The sequence below is a fragment of the Chelonus insularis genome, unplaced genomic scaffold (assembly GCF_013357705.1).
Source record: "Chelonus insularis isolate UGA/USDA-ARS -01 unplaced genomic scaffold, ASM1335770v1 contig_50_pilon, whole genome shotgun sequence".
NCBI lineage: Eukaryota > Metazoa > Arthropoda > Insecta > Hymenoptera > Braconidae > Chelonus > Chelonus insularis.
The window spans coordinates 379,641-393,444 of NW_023276619.1; the positions used below are offsets into that span (position 1 = coordinate 379,641).

The 13,804-nt window shown below is 28.5% G+C and overlaps 3 protein-coding genes across 3 annotated transcripts; 2 read left to right on the plus strand and 1 right to left on the minus strand.

Moving 5' to 3' along the window:
• On the plus strand, positions 1–2,062 carry LOC118070069 (kinase D-interacting substrate of 220 kDa-like). The gene is made up of 6 exons (XM_035088490.1): positions 1–164; positions 240–405; positions 485–957; positions 1,021–1,251; positions 1,331–1,455; positions 1,801–2,062. The coding sequence occupies exons 1-6, from the start codon at positions 8–10 to the stop codon at positions 1,813–1,815; spliced, it is 1,167 nt and encodes a 388-aa protein (XP_034944381.1). The 5' UTR covers positions 1–7; the 3' UTR covers positions 1,816–2,062.
• Positions 2,063–5,516: 3,454 nt separating this feature from the next.
• Positions 5,517–6,617, minus strand: LOC118070070 (kinase D-interacting substrate of 220 kDa-like). Its single transcript, XM_035088491.1, has 4 exons — positions 6,454–6,617; positions 6,213–6,378; positions 5,707–6,133; positions 5,517–5,525 (listed from the first exon to the last, which is right to left on the minus strand). The coding sequence occupies exons 1-4, from the start codon at positions 6,608–6,610 to the stop codon at positions 5,517–5,519; spliced, it is 759 nt and encodes a 252-aa protein (XP_034944382.1). The 5' UTR covers positions 6,611–6,617.
• Positions 6,618–8,207: 1,590 nt separating this feature from the next.
• LOC118070099 (mitochondrial fission regulator 2-like) lies at positions 8,208–12,796 on the plus strand. Its single transcript, XM_035088522.1, has 6 exons — positions 8,208–8,442; positions 8,527–8,638; positions 8,710–8,897; positions 8,998–9,140; positions 10,404–10,641; positions 11,259–12,796. The coding sequence occupies exons 3-6, from the start codon at positions 8,710–8,712 to the stop codon at positions 11,407–11,409; spliced, it is 720 nt and encodes a 239-aa protein (XP_034944413.1). The 5' UTR covers positions 8,208–8,442; positions 8,527–8,638; the 3' UTR covers positions 11,410–12,796.
• Positions 12,797–13,804: the final 1,008 nt, after the last annotated feature.

Here is a 13,804-nt window from a genome sequence, read left to right on the forward strand (position 1 = left end):
CCGAAAGATGCGATTGAATAAATCTATTGCCAGCAGCATTGGTAGTAATTTAAATCGCTTTGGAGGTGCTCAAGATTTAAATAAAATGCTACTGACTGATGATTATTTCAGTGATGTTAATCCACGCAGTATGCGACGTTTAATGAATGTTTTTTATGTTATGGGTAATTTTTGTTTCACATTTATTTTTCATATTTTAAAATAATTGAAATATATTGTGATAAATTTTTTATTTGCAGGAAGACTATTAAAAGCATTCCAGATTGACTTTAATTGGTATCATTTAGCTAGTTGGATCAATATTACTGTGCAGTGGCCTTTTAAACCTTCTTGGATGATTCTTCACTATGAAATGTATGAAGACACTTTTGAAGATTCAATGTCTTTGAAGACATTGTATGATAAGTAAGTATTGATTCAATTGTCTGAAGACAAATGTTTAGAACAAACAAATTGAATTTGAACTTTTTTTTTGTTATTTTAGAATTCGTTCACAAATTCCAGTACTTAAAAACGTTCAACTTCTCTTAGAAATGGATAGAGATGAGCGTAAACTCGATGTTTTTCTAATATTTCATCGCTCCAGTCTTCTAATTAGTGATATGAGAATATTCTTGCCATTTACTATTAATCTTGATCTTTATATAAAAAATAAAATAAAAGAAGAGCAACAAAGTATTGAAGAAGATGTTCATTTAGGAATATATAAAAATCAATGGCAAAAGACAAATGAGTCATGGATTCCAAATAGAACTAATTTGACAAATCGTCATGCTAAATTAGTTAAAACTCCAAGTTTATCGGGACCACCATTCCCACCATTAGGACCTTGGGCTATTCCTCCAGTCTATGATTGGCATCATCCTTGGGTCCAAATACCACCAACTGAACCTCCAGTTAAGCCTCTTCCAGTGACTACTACTTTACCATTGGAAATTCTTGAAATAAAATTATCAAGTTTATCTGTCAATAATATTTGTAATCTTCTATCAAAAATTGATGAATTAAACCCTAATAAAGTAAAGAGTTATAAGAGTATCGTTAGAGAAAATAATATTACTAGAAAAGTCTTGTTCCACTGTGATTTATCAGAATTAAAACAAGTACTTAATATAAGTTTTGGTGACTGGGAGATTTTCCGAATAGTTATTGTATCACTTCGAGAACAGGAACGATCAGTATTTTCAGTTTGTAAAGAAGGTTCACGTAGTGTACGATTTACTGTACGACCTGAACCAAATGACCGCAAAGGTATTACAATTTTAAATTAATATTTAATTCAGTATTCAAGCAATACTTTTTTTCATACATTTGCAATTTTTTTTTGTAGAAACAAGAGAGTCTCAAAGTAGTTTTCAAATATATTCCACTCATGGAGATAAAGAAAAGCCCACAAGTCGAACAGATGGATCATCAAGACGTGATCCAACAAAATATTCAATAATGGAAAAGCAGGTAAGAATGTATAAAAACAAAATACTTTAAAATAATATCAAATGATCAGATACTTAGTTATTTACTTTTATCATGTACACAAAATTTCATGACGTACGGAATTAGTTCTAAGTAAGAAACACAATCATTTTAGTGTTTGCAAAAGTCACGATTAAATCAGCTTGTAATATTTTTTATATTTGATTATTATTTAAATTGTTTTGATAGACACTACAATCTGATTTTTTAAATGACTCTTTTGTTAGTAATAATCATTGAACAATAAAAATTTTATTATGTTTGTGTGAAATTTTATTTCAAGTTATTTATAATAAGATAATAATCATAAAACGTATGTTAAATAAGTGTTTCAGGTATTAGGTGACTCTAGAAGAACAGATGATCTGTGGAGCTCTTCAAACATCGAACGAAGAAGCATGTGAAGATGTTTTAGATGTACCCTCACCTACTGTAGTACCTCCAGACTCACTTCCAGATGAGTCTTCCTCCCTACCGCTTACACTGCCTGTGGTTATTGTTGAAAAACCACCAAAGTCTGATGACCAAAGCCCTGACAACAACGAATATGGCACTCATTTCTAGTCTGATTAATATCAAAATGATACATTTGTGAAGATATTAGATTAGTTTGTTTTTACTTTGAACAGTTTTATTTTCCATTTATTGCTGACTATTTTATATCAAATAAAAAAACTAACTGTGTAAACAAAACATTAATTAATCCAGTTATCTAAATTATTTTTAATATTTCATCAAAGTTACCAGCGAAATGAGTAATAATTTGCCTGTAAATTCCATGAGTGAAAGGAGAGATTACAACAGTCATAAGTTTCCTAAAGATTTAATGAAGTCTGTATGTTTTCCATTATTTAATAAGTTAAAAATTTATTATTAGTTGAGTACAAATGAAATGATTGTAATAAAAAAGATTAAAAATGATAAAATGATTCCACGTTGTTCGTCCATCAATTTGTTTGTATTTGATAACGACTAAAATTAACCCAATTAATATTACAAGTTACATAAATAAAATGAGAAAGAGCAGTATACATGTCAACTTACATAAAAAAAAATTTGGATGAGGATTTTTTGGTAATAAATTATTCAACCCTCTATGGTATGATTCGATACAATTATTTGTTCTATCGTAATGATTGCCGTATACAGAAAAGCCAGATGGGGTAATTCTTTTTATCCAATAATTTTCGTAATATTGTAAAAACCTGTCAAAATATGTACCAAATTCTTCTGTGCATTTTGACTTAATGGTGCAGAATGTTGCTGCAATTTGTTTCAATGGTATTAATGCTAGGGCTATTAATTCTTTAATAATAATGTAAATGTCAGGGTCTGTTGCTGGATAGATATTTTTACCAATGACATGGAGCGATTTCGCCTTTTTGATTAAAGCCTACAAAAAATTGTTCTTTATTTTGTGTCAAGTATTAAAAAATAAAAACACAGATTTTAATAATTTTATAGTATTTCGTACTCACTTGAGAATAATGATAATAGCAATGTCTGCCGACAATGTTTGGGTACACCTGTTTTATTGAGTTATGAATGGCTGATTCAAAATCTGAAATGTACACTTCTGGATGTATCATTGGAAATCTCGTCCTCATGAATTGGAATATGTTAACATAACATTTTTCGGCTTTCCGGGTCATCATTATCCACATAAATGGAATAGCCTGAAATGAATTAAAAAATAGTATTACCTCACAAGAATAATATAACTATTATAGTAAGTCAATATTTATTCTACAGACAGATTTCCTTCAATGTAACAAAAATTTTTCAAGAACTTCAGAGACAACTATTAAGTATTATGATAGATCACTTACTGCTCCTTTTCTATCCGCTTCATTACCAACTCTTGTCATAATTGTCAGCAACTGCATATTTTTCTGTTGTAATTTAGGTACGCATCGATAAGTGGCATCAATCATAATCGTCTTGATTTTCGAGCTCATATTTGTAATGAATTGTTCATCAAAAAAAAGTATGTTTATTGCAGGAATGTTGATTTTTTCTATTATAACTGTGAATTTCTGAATTTTAATTTTTAATTGGTACTCTTTTCCCAGTCCATATTGTAGTTGATTATAATTTTCTGGTAACTGTAAACATTGGATAAAGCTATCTAAACTGTCGTTCAAATGTTTTAAACTGATCCTTTCTGGTTGCAATTGCTGACAATAATTCTGAATTGATCGATGAACTATAGATAAAGGTTTCTCAGCGGCTGCTTCAGGAAAACTAAAAAATTTTCATACATACATTTTTGTCATAAAATAAATAAAATATTTTTATGTGCAACAAGTAATAACTTACTGCATTTGTACAGTTGCGTATATCTGACGAGGAGTAGTAAAACATACGCAACTGCATTGTTTCAAACTGCTTTGAAATTCTTGTTTTTCTGTTAGCAGCGGGTCGTGTAAATGATTATGATCATGGTTTTCTTGAAAATTATTGTTGTGTATGAGGCCTCGTCCGTTACAATTTTTTTTTATGCATTTTAAATATCTTGACATGATACAAAACGAAAAAAAAAGTTAAGAAAATAGTGACAACATACTCTTAACGGTTAAATAGTTTCAAGGCTTTTAACAATTATTATTTTTAAATTATTTTCAATAACAATTCTACATAACATTCATTTACTTACGTTGTCATAATACCTTTTTTGTTTACGTGTTTTTTGTCTATATGATATGAATATCCATTTATTATCCATTCACCACTATGTGGTTTTCCTTTTGATTGAATTTTTGGATTTATTTTCATTTTTTATTTTTCCACAAATATTACAGAACGTTTCATTAAATTACTAAACAAATTTTCAATGCAATACAACATTTTTCGTTACGTGTTTTTCAGTATTTTACAGCAATTTTATTTCGCATTCGTTTTTGTCCGGAAACACCGCAAAGTGCCGATGGCGCTTAGTTCTAATTTTAAAAAATTGTATGAGTGACTTAATATGCGTCGTATAGAATAAAGTAAAAGAATCATTAAAAAAACAAAGAACAGGATTCTGTCGCAGCAAAGCGTGGTTAATTGTACGATTAAACCCGTCTAATAAAAAGGAAAACCTAAATATGGATACAAACGGTGCTGAAGTATTCTGTAAGTAAATAAATTCTTTCCAAATGAGTATTAAATATTAAAAATATGATAGATTGAAACTGCTGAAATCATTAGATGATGTCGTTCGCAAACAAAGAGTTGCATTTGTAAGAGATATTTCTTGCAATCTTTGTACAATTATTAGCATATTCATGCATGTTAAGTATATAAATTAATTACATATATTCATTTTTCCTCGCGAACATTATTGTAATAGTTACAATTCTTTTTAGGGGGTCAACACAATGACATTATTTTAGCTATTATGAGAACTAATGATTTTCATAAAGAATTCAATACACGCAACTGGAATGACGTCTTCAACTTGGTGGATGAAAATTATTGGAAGTAAGTATGAAAAACTTTTTACAGTATTGAGACGATGATAAAGTTTGTATCGCTATAAAATTTAATGCAATAACATGATTTCTTTCAGCGAAATGACAAGAGATAGCAGGTTGACCAGACAATTCACAGCTGAACAATGCTATCAACGCTTTGTTCAGATGGTTGAAAGATATAACGTAAATATCAGAATTATAATTTTATAGATAAAGTACAATAATAATAAAAATATTGATACTGATTATTCATTCCAGTATCTACGATCACTACCAAGGGATGAAAGGAGAAATAATTATTATCATGTGTATAAGTACATCCATTGGTATTATAAGTATGTTCAACGGAAATATAATGAAGATAATATCCGCGATAACTTATAAGGACCTGTCTTAATTAAATCTACTAGTGAACATAAAAAAATTATGTAACTAAGAGTTCTTTTGTAGCCTTTAAATGAAACACTATGTAAAAAAACAATAAATAATAAATATGAAAAAAAGAAAAAAAAAATTTTGACCAATTGAAATCCATGTGCTTTTATCCTTGCAATTATCAAGGTCTTAAAAAAAAATAGAACCTCATTATCTTATCTAAAAAAATTTCGGAATATATTTCGTAATAACTTATCAAGGTGAAGTAAAAAACATAAAATAGTACATCTATTTACACTATTTACAATCATTTCATTTGTACTCAACTAATAATAAATTTTTAACTTAATAAACTTGATAATTTTATTTCAAGAATTTCCAATGGTAAAGTAGTAGTCACTGGAAGAGGCTTAACTGGAGGTTCAGTTGGTGGTATTTGGACCCAAGGATGATGCCAATCATAGACTGGAGGAATAGCCCAAGGTCCTAATGGTGGGAATGGTGGTCCCGATAAACTTGGAGTTTTAACTAATTTAGCATGACGATTTGTCAAATTAGTTCTATTTGGAATCCATGACTCATTTGTCTTTTGCCATTGATTTTTATATATTCCTAAATGAACATCTTCTTCAATACTTTGTTGCTCTTCTTTTATTTTATTTTTTATATAAAGATCAAGATTAATAGTAAATGGCAAGAATATTCTCATATCACTAATTAGAAGACTGGAGCGATGAAATATTAGAAAAACATCGAGTTTACGCTCATCTCTATCCATTTCTAAGAGAAGTTGAACGTTTTTAAGTACTGGAATTTGTGAACGAATTCTAAAATAACAAAAAAAAAGTTCAAATTCAATTTGTTTGTTCTAAACATTTGTCTTCAGACAATTGAATCAATACTTACTTATCATACAATGTCTTCAAAGACATTGAATCTTCAAAAGTGTCTTCATACATTTCATAGTGAAGAATCATCCAAGAAGGTTTAAAAGGCCACTGCACAGTAATATTGATCCAACTAGCTAAATGATACCAATTAAAGTCAATCTGGAATGCTTTTAATAGTCTTCCTGCAAATAAAAAATTTATCACAATATATTTCAATTATTTTAAAATATGAAAAATAAATGTGAAACAAAAATTACCCATAACATAAAAAACATTCATTAAACGTCGCATACTGCGTGGATTAACATCACTGAAATAATCATCAGTCAGTAGCATTTTATTTAAATCTTGAGCACCTCCAAAGCGATTTAAATTACTACCAATGCTGCTGGCAATAGATTTATTCAATCGCATCTTTCGGCTACCTCACCTGACTAATTAATTTGTCTATTGCATTTGCTTGACACTCCACGTAAGAATATGAGCTTCGTTTCCAATATTCATTGCTGGTACACCAATCTATGCTAACTCTGAATATGTATATAAATGGGTTTGCATTCTTTTCCAGTGACCATGTAAGTGATCTTCAAGAATTTCTTCTTTTAACATTATAATCTGTCAAATGTTTGTTTTTAAAGAGACTTTTGACAATTTCTGTACTATTAAAATTTTTATCCTGAGGCGCCATCTTACAGTTAAGAAAATATTATTTTCCAAATAATTATGTTTTCTACATTATCATAACTCAATAATAAACGATTGCAGCGCCCTCCGTCATTTTATCACACTGAGTTGCCTTTCGCTTTTTTTTAATTAATGCCCGCAGGCTGCCAACTACACAGTCAAAAATTGGTACGACTGATTTTCGGCAAACATTCGCCGACCCTCTCTGTCTTGTTCGGAACAGATGATTGAAGAATTTGTGAATTCTATGGTGCCCCAAGAGTTCCCTTTTTTAATGCATCCCTGAAAATTATCATCTTTTGAGCAATTTCCCCGTTACCTACTCAATTTCAATTGAAACTGAGCTTCGGCCTTCCGCCGCTTAACGCAAGGGCGCAAAGTCCACTTCGGAACTTTTCTTAGGTATAGCCCAGCCTTAATATAGCATTGGACTTCTATACTGGTCTCTCTTCTCTGCCTTAATTGAGTTCTTCGAATGCAATTATCATTTATTTATGATTCAACATGATGTTGTATTTAAATTTATTGGATCATATAGTCATTGTATTGAATTAAGACTTTTTACGATCATAAACGTATCATTTTATTTTTTCTATTTTTCAGTTTATCTGTGTGAATCAACATAAATTATGAGTGTAATGCTCATAGTAACTTTTTTTTTTGGCGGTTTAGCATGCTGGATCTCATGTAAATTCCTCTGATCCAATAGCACCCAAAGAGAGAAAGAAAAAGAGACTTTCTGCGCAGATCGAATACAATAAATTACGACGGTTATTTACAGAAATTTACTGATCAATTGCCGGAAATTTTACTGTTTTCTATTACTTAATAAATTTCTACGATTATTCAACTAAATATTTTAACTTGTTTGTTGACCGATTATTTTATTACTCTCATTATTATTCAGAGATCAAAGTACACTCGGCTTTATTAATCCCCTCCCTAAAAGCAATTATCGATCGCAGTGGTAATTTTTTCTATCTTGAGTTTCCAATTGAGAATTTTTCAAGTTTAGGTTTAACTTAAAAAACTATAAAATTTAATATTATATTAAAAATATGATGTTGAAGGATGCAAAATAATTTTTCTCATTGTTAGGAAAGTATGTACAGTACCGGACATAAATTCTGTGTGATTTTCCATAGGATGGTATAGGGAAATCGCATATTTTTTAAAAATTTGAACAGCATTTTTATGTCTAGTACTGTACAAAAGTTCGTTACAAAAGGTTAATTGGTTTTTTTTTTTATATCTTAAAATCATGATGACAGTTCAAACAGGACAATCGTAAATTACAATTTATTCATTTTCTAAGGAATTTTTACTGGTTATTGTTATTTTAATTCAGACTAAACTCAAAAAATTCTAGATCGGAAACTCAATATAAAAAAATCACTACTGCGGTCAGTAACTGCTCTTATGATAAAGGGAGAGCATTGATGAACACCAGTGTACCCTTTCTAGTTAGGTTGATTATACACGAAATCGACTATATAACCTATGAATCAAATATCACAGGCGATATGTAACAAAGAAAAAATTTTTTATTTGAATAATCATTCGTAAAGTTTTTCAATTATTGTTACCTCTATATTTTATCGTATTTTAATAATTTTTTAATTCATATTTAATTCTTTTCATTTCAGTCGTTTTTAATGTAATTATTAAATAAACTGTAAGTAATTTGTGAAAATATTGCATTGCATACATCAATTCGACAACCGATTTTGAAATTAGTTGAGTGTTAAATACAAAAAAGTAAGGAAATAAATCTGGTACGTCATATATTGTAAATTAAGTACTTAATAATTAGGAATTTAACATTACAGATGGAATCGCGTCCGAAGGTATGGGGAAAGAGGAGAAGTCTTGTTAGAAGAATTGGATCTATGTTACCGTTAAGACCACCTCCAAAAATATACGTTCGGGTAACACCTTTACATTCTATGTCAAATTCTATGATTAACGAAGGATCTCATCATGATTTAAGTCGCATAAATGGTTGTAGTTCAGAAAAGTAAAGTATTATTCATTTATCTAGTCTTATAACAATTCAGCTCATGTGTCTAGACATTGATAAATAATTTTTTCCTATTAATAAATGTGTTACATTGTAGTGGTCGACTGTCTGGAAGTAAACCGGATTTGTTTGAACCCATTAGTTTCGGTTCTGAAGTAAGGCTATTGGCATTAGAGCAAGAATTACAAGAATTGAGGACACAAGTATCACAAATAATTCAAAATACTAGTTATCAACATCGTAAGTACTCAATACTTATGTACTTATACACTTTTTAGAATGTAAGAGAACTCATGAACTTCACAAAATTAATTTCACTTTTCTTCAACAACAAATTTTCCATTTAATGTGGAATGAATTAAAAAAAAAACTATTTTTTAAAATTTCAATTAAAACTCAGAGTTGATGACTTTAATGTTCTACTCTTTATTTTTAAAAATGATATAAATGGATATTAATTGATTTCCGACAATGTTGTACTAGTTGAATAAATGCCAAGTACATCAATGAAAATCAGTAGAATTGTACTGACTGAAAAAGATTTTAATAATACAAAAAATGGCTGAACCAATTGTTTAAAAAATCTAATCCGTTTTAAGTTGTGGAATTATGCATTGAATACAATTGGTCCTAAATTAATATTAATTTAGATTCTTGAGATAATCGTGACGAACATTAATTCTGAAAGCATGTAAGTGGAAACACGCTCACATAGACGTTTATTTGAAAATTGTTGTATTCGACTCTAGGGGCCTTAAATTGTAGAGATACGTCAAAATTTGGGATTTACCCGATCGGACTCAGTATAATTACATCTGACTAGGAAGTTAATAAGATTTTTAATATTGAAATAAATTAAAATTTATATTAAATCGTATTCAAACTATATATAATTTATATAATTCAAGATATATATTATTTGTACATAACTAATACTTAATACTTTAGTTTGTAAAAATTTATACAACTTCTTTGTTTGAAGCTTTTCAATAATATGTGAATGCTGATCTTGTGCAATGCAAACGTTGATTTTAGATTTGAAATGAATGATAATTTCTTTATGTTTGAATTTCGAAAGTTTATTGATTTGTAAATTTAAGCGTTTGTGTATTAAAACTTAATTTTAACTAAAGTTTATTATTCCTTTTTTCATCGAAAATCAGTTACGGTCATTTATCAAAGTAGAATGTTTTTTCGTACACTTTAAAAATAAGTTCGTGAATATTTACTTATTTTGAACAATAATTCAAGATCTTAATGAAACATAATATACAAATTTGTACTCATCAATGTAACATTATTATTCATTTTTAAAACTATTAACAAAGAGTATGAATTTTATAGAATAAATGACTAAACTTAATAAACGATAGGCTTTTTTCACTTTGATATTAATAATATTTAGGTATGCAGGAAGATGTATTTTCCTTTTGAAATATATTAATCACATTAATTTACTTGTAAGGAAGAATTCTTTTCGTGTAATTCTTGCTTTGTTTTTAGACTCATCATTGGTGTCGTTATCGAACAAAAATGAAAATACTGAAACACATTTGTCCGTATCACCATCACGGCCTCCTCTACCACCACCATTGCCTCCTCCGAGCACACCTCACATAGCTAGAAGAGCTAGTCTACAAGATCACAAGCTTGAAGATAGAAAAAAACCTTTTGTACTTCAAAAATCAATGGCTGATATGCTCAATGAGATACATAAAGTTCATTTAAAGCCTATTGCACGGTTTGTAAATTATGAATTTTCTTTTTTTAAATAATCTTCTTCAATAAAACATTAAGATATTGGTAATACGTTAACAAGAATTTACATTAGACTTAAAACATGGAAAAAATTGAAAAGTTAATGTGAATAAAAGGAATAATGATATTTTTTTATAGCAATATTGTTCGGTGGGTTTGTTGCCAATTCACCGAGCAAAAAATTAGTGTTTATTTGTGCCAGTCTTTTTATTTTAAAATATATTTGGAGCTTCATTTGTTTGAGAATAGTTTATCACTAAAGAACAGTTTAAAGACTTAAAAAATCACAATTATTGTTGAACATAATTCAAGTAAAATCTGGACAAGTAGAATTCTAATGGAACACTAATTTTATTTTATTTAAGGAAATTTAGTTGATGCAATAAACTACTTTAATAGTTTCAGTATTTTATCTTCTATCTCAATTAAGAACTCTTTCATTTGTGGTAAAAATGATTTCTGGTAACTTCCGTTTTCACGACATTAGTAACTCGGTTATTTATCCAGGTCTCACTGTATAATTATTTCTTAAGAAATTTATACATGATATTTACAAATTATTCCCTAAAAAGATTTTTCAGCAATTATCTAACTTTTCAGAACACCTGGAGGACATCCAATCCGGCCAAAACGGGAGAATAGTCCATGTAGTGATTTACAAGAAATTTTACGAAGAAGATACGAGGCTATGAGTGCATCTCCTAATAGTGTGAATTCATCTTATTCTACTATGGATGAATCTTTCACTTAAACCTATTATCATAGTTTCAAAACTACGTTTCTATTTCCTCATTGAATGGTCTTTCAAGACATATGAAATATTCTGGGGCCATTCTATTGATTGACTTAGAAAATGAAAAATATTCTTTTTCTTTAACTATTTTTGCAATTTGATAATGACACGTATAATTTAAATTTTATTGAGATACTTTTGATTACAGACGAGTCAAAAAAAAATATCTCAGATTGCCATTTAGAAAGGTTGATCCTATACTAGAAATAATTGAATAAAATTTTCGGAAGATGTCATATTATTATATTTCTTACATTATATTAATTATAATTCTCGTGATTTTAAAAAATTTGTTAGAAATCTATTTTTCGAAACATTAGCAACTAAAATTGATTGTTAGATATGAGTTTTTATGAAGCTTATGTGATTTTTTACTAAAAAACTGTGATACCCATTCATAAGATAATTTAGTTTTTACTCAAAAATTGCATAATTGTCATAAAAGCACGTAATTCTCTAACAAAAGTCTATGTGTAACAATAAGAGCCAATTTTAATTGTCAACATATCTAAAAAAAAACTTTCTAAAAAATTTGACAAATCACACTGATTGTAATGAATCCCCCGAAAATTTTATTAAATTATTACCGTCAAGTCTTATATCGTGAGTTCACTTAACAGAATCTTTTTCAAAAGATTTTGACTTTATCGTGCTTTTTTGCGGCCATAGACAACAGTATCACACCTACAATTACAATATGATCTAGATCTGTTAATAAATATCTCGAAGAAGTGATGAGAATTGCATAATTTATCTAGATAAGAATTAATACTTGATGGACACAAGTTATTACTTTAGTTTTTATGTGAATGTTCAAATAGAATTTATTTACAGTGCAATCATAGATTGAAATGTCACTTGTCCAGTTTAATTTAAACAGTACTCTCAGAACATAATTTTATTATTGTTAAATGCAATCATCAATTGTGAAAAATTGATGATGGATCAGATTTTTAAGACATTCTGGAAATGATTGTGTTCTTTTTTAGTGATAAGACGTGTAATGATTGTACAGACATGTTTTATATATAAGAATTTTGGATATATACGTAAATAAAATTTATTGTTACACAAATTTGATAAAATTAAATCTATTTCATAAAAGTAATGCTATTGAAACTTTTAAAGTAAAATCAATATCTCAATTTTTTGCTTGATAAAATACCGATAAAAATGAAAAATATTTCGCTCCCACAGTACGGGTAGTGTGTTCCATACATCATTGAACATCATATATTTAAAAAACAAATGACAAATTCTTATTTTTATTTTTGTGCTTTTAAGAAGACTGATAAATTTGTATTTATTGCTATTTTAATGTAAACGTAATAAAATTATTTGTAAATACTCATAAAATGAATAAGTTAAAATTTTTATCATTTAAATCTGAAAGGAAAATTTGTTCTACTAGTATTACGAGTAATATGAACAATAATTCATATGATGAATTTGACATTATCATAATTGGAAGTGGATTAACAGGGTTAATGACAGCATATTACATTTTGAAAAAAAAGGTCAACTTGTCGGTACTGATTTTAGAAAGTAAAGGTGAGCTTTAATTTTTTTTCTTCCTAACAAGAAAATAGTTACAAACATATCAGACAAAAAGCTAAATAATTGATAGTTTTGTCAATTTCGCGGTTGAGTTTGATATGGAGTCGTTTAATTGCAAGTTATACAATCTTTTCGTTTTATACTACTATTGTTATTGTTCGATAATCTACTGCAATTCTAATTCATATCTAAAACCTCAAACTTTTAATTTGTTACAAAAAATTTTTTTTTAATTATGTATATATATATATATATATATGTTTGGTACTTATTTTTATTACTAATGATTAATCGCTAGTAGTAAGTAGAGATAAAAATAAAAGGACCAAAGGTCATTTTTATTTTATTCTTTATTATACTAAAACTAACTACAATTACTCGACTCCATAAATTTTCCGAGCGTCTAGAGAGCCAATCAATTTTAATTTTATTTAAATCTAAGAATTAACAATATTCAAAATGAATTATTTTCTCCGGTTTTTGTAAATATTTTCAAAATTTTATGCTTCTATGAAATCGTAACAGCCACCTCCCTTTCACAACTTAAAATTGAGTTATAGTAAACTGGTTTTCGTATGCTTCGTAGCTCAGCGGTAAAGCTCCCGACTCCAGCAGTGAGTTTCGGGTGTTCATATCTTCTTTTTTTTCATTCTTTTCTTTTATCTATTATTATTATTATTATTATTATTATTGTTATTATTATCATTATTATCTTTTTTCGGTTCGTCAAAGGTGTCTGGCTAGGGATCCCAGGGCTCCGACCCACCTGGGGCCTGACCGGACGGGATTATCCTGT

Coding starts and splice junctions, on each gene's coding strand:
- LOC118070070 (XM_035088491.1), bottom strand. CDS start 6,610: ATGCGATTGAATAAATCTATTGCCAGCAGCATTGGTAGTAATTTAAAT. Junction 6,379..6,453: donor GAATGTTTTTTATGTTATGG/GTAATTTTTGTT, acceptor TTTTATTTGCAG/GAAGACTATTAAAAGCATTC. Junction 6,134..6,212: donor TTGAAGACATTGTATGATAA/GTAAGTATTGAT, acceptor TTGTTATTTTAG/AATTCGTTCACAAATTCCAG.
- LOC118070069 (XM_035088490.1), top strand. CDS start 8: ATGCGATTGAATAAATCTATTGCCAGCAGCATTGGTAGTAATTTAAAT. Junction 406..484: donor TTGAAGACATTGTATGATAA/GTAAGTATTGAT, acceptor TTGTTATTTTAG/AATTCGTTCACAAATTCCAG. Junction 1,252..1,330: donor TGAACCAAATGACCGCAAAG/GTATTACAATTT, acceptor TTTTTTTTGTAG/AAACAAGAGAGTCTCAAAGT.
- LOC118070099 (XM_035088522.1), top strand. CDS start 8,710: ATGGAATCGCGTCCGAAGGTATGGGGAAAGAGGAGAAGTCTTGTTAGA. Junction 9,141..10,403: donor AAATACTAGTTATCAACATC/GTAAGTACTCAA, acceptor CTTTGTTTTTAG/ACTCATCATTGGTGTCGTTA. Junction 10,642..11,258: donor CATTTAAAGCCTATTGCACG/GTTTGTAAATTA, acceptor CTAACTTTTCAG/AACACCTGGAGGACATCCAA.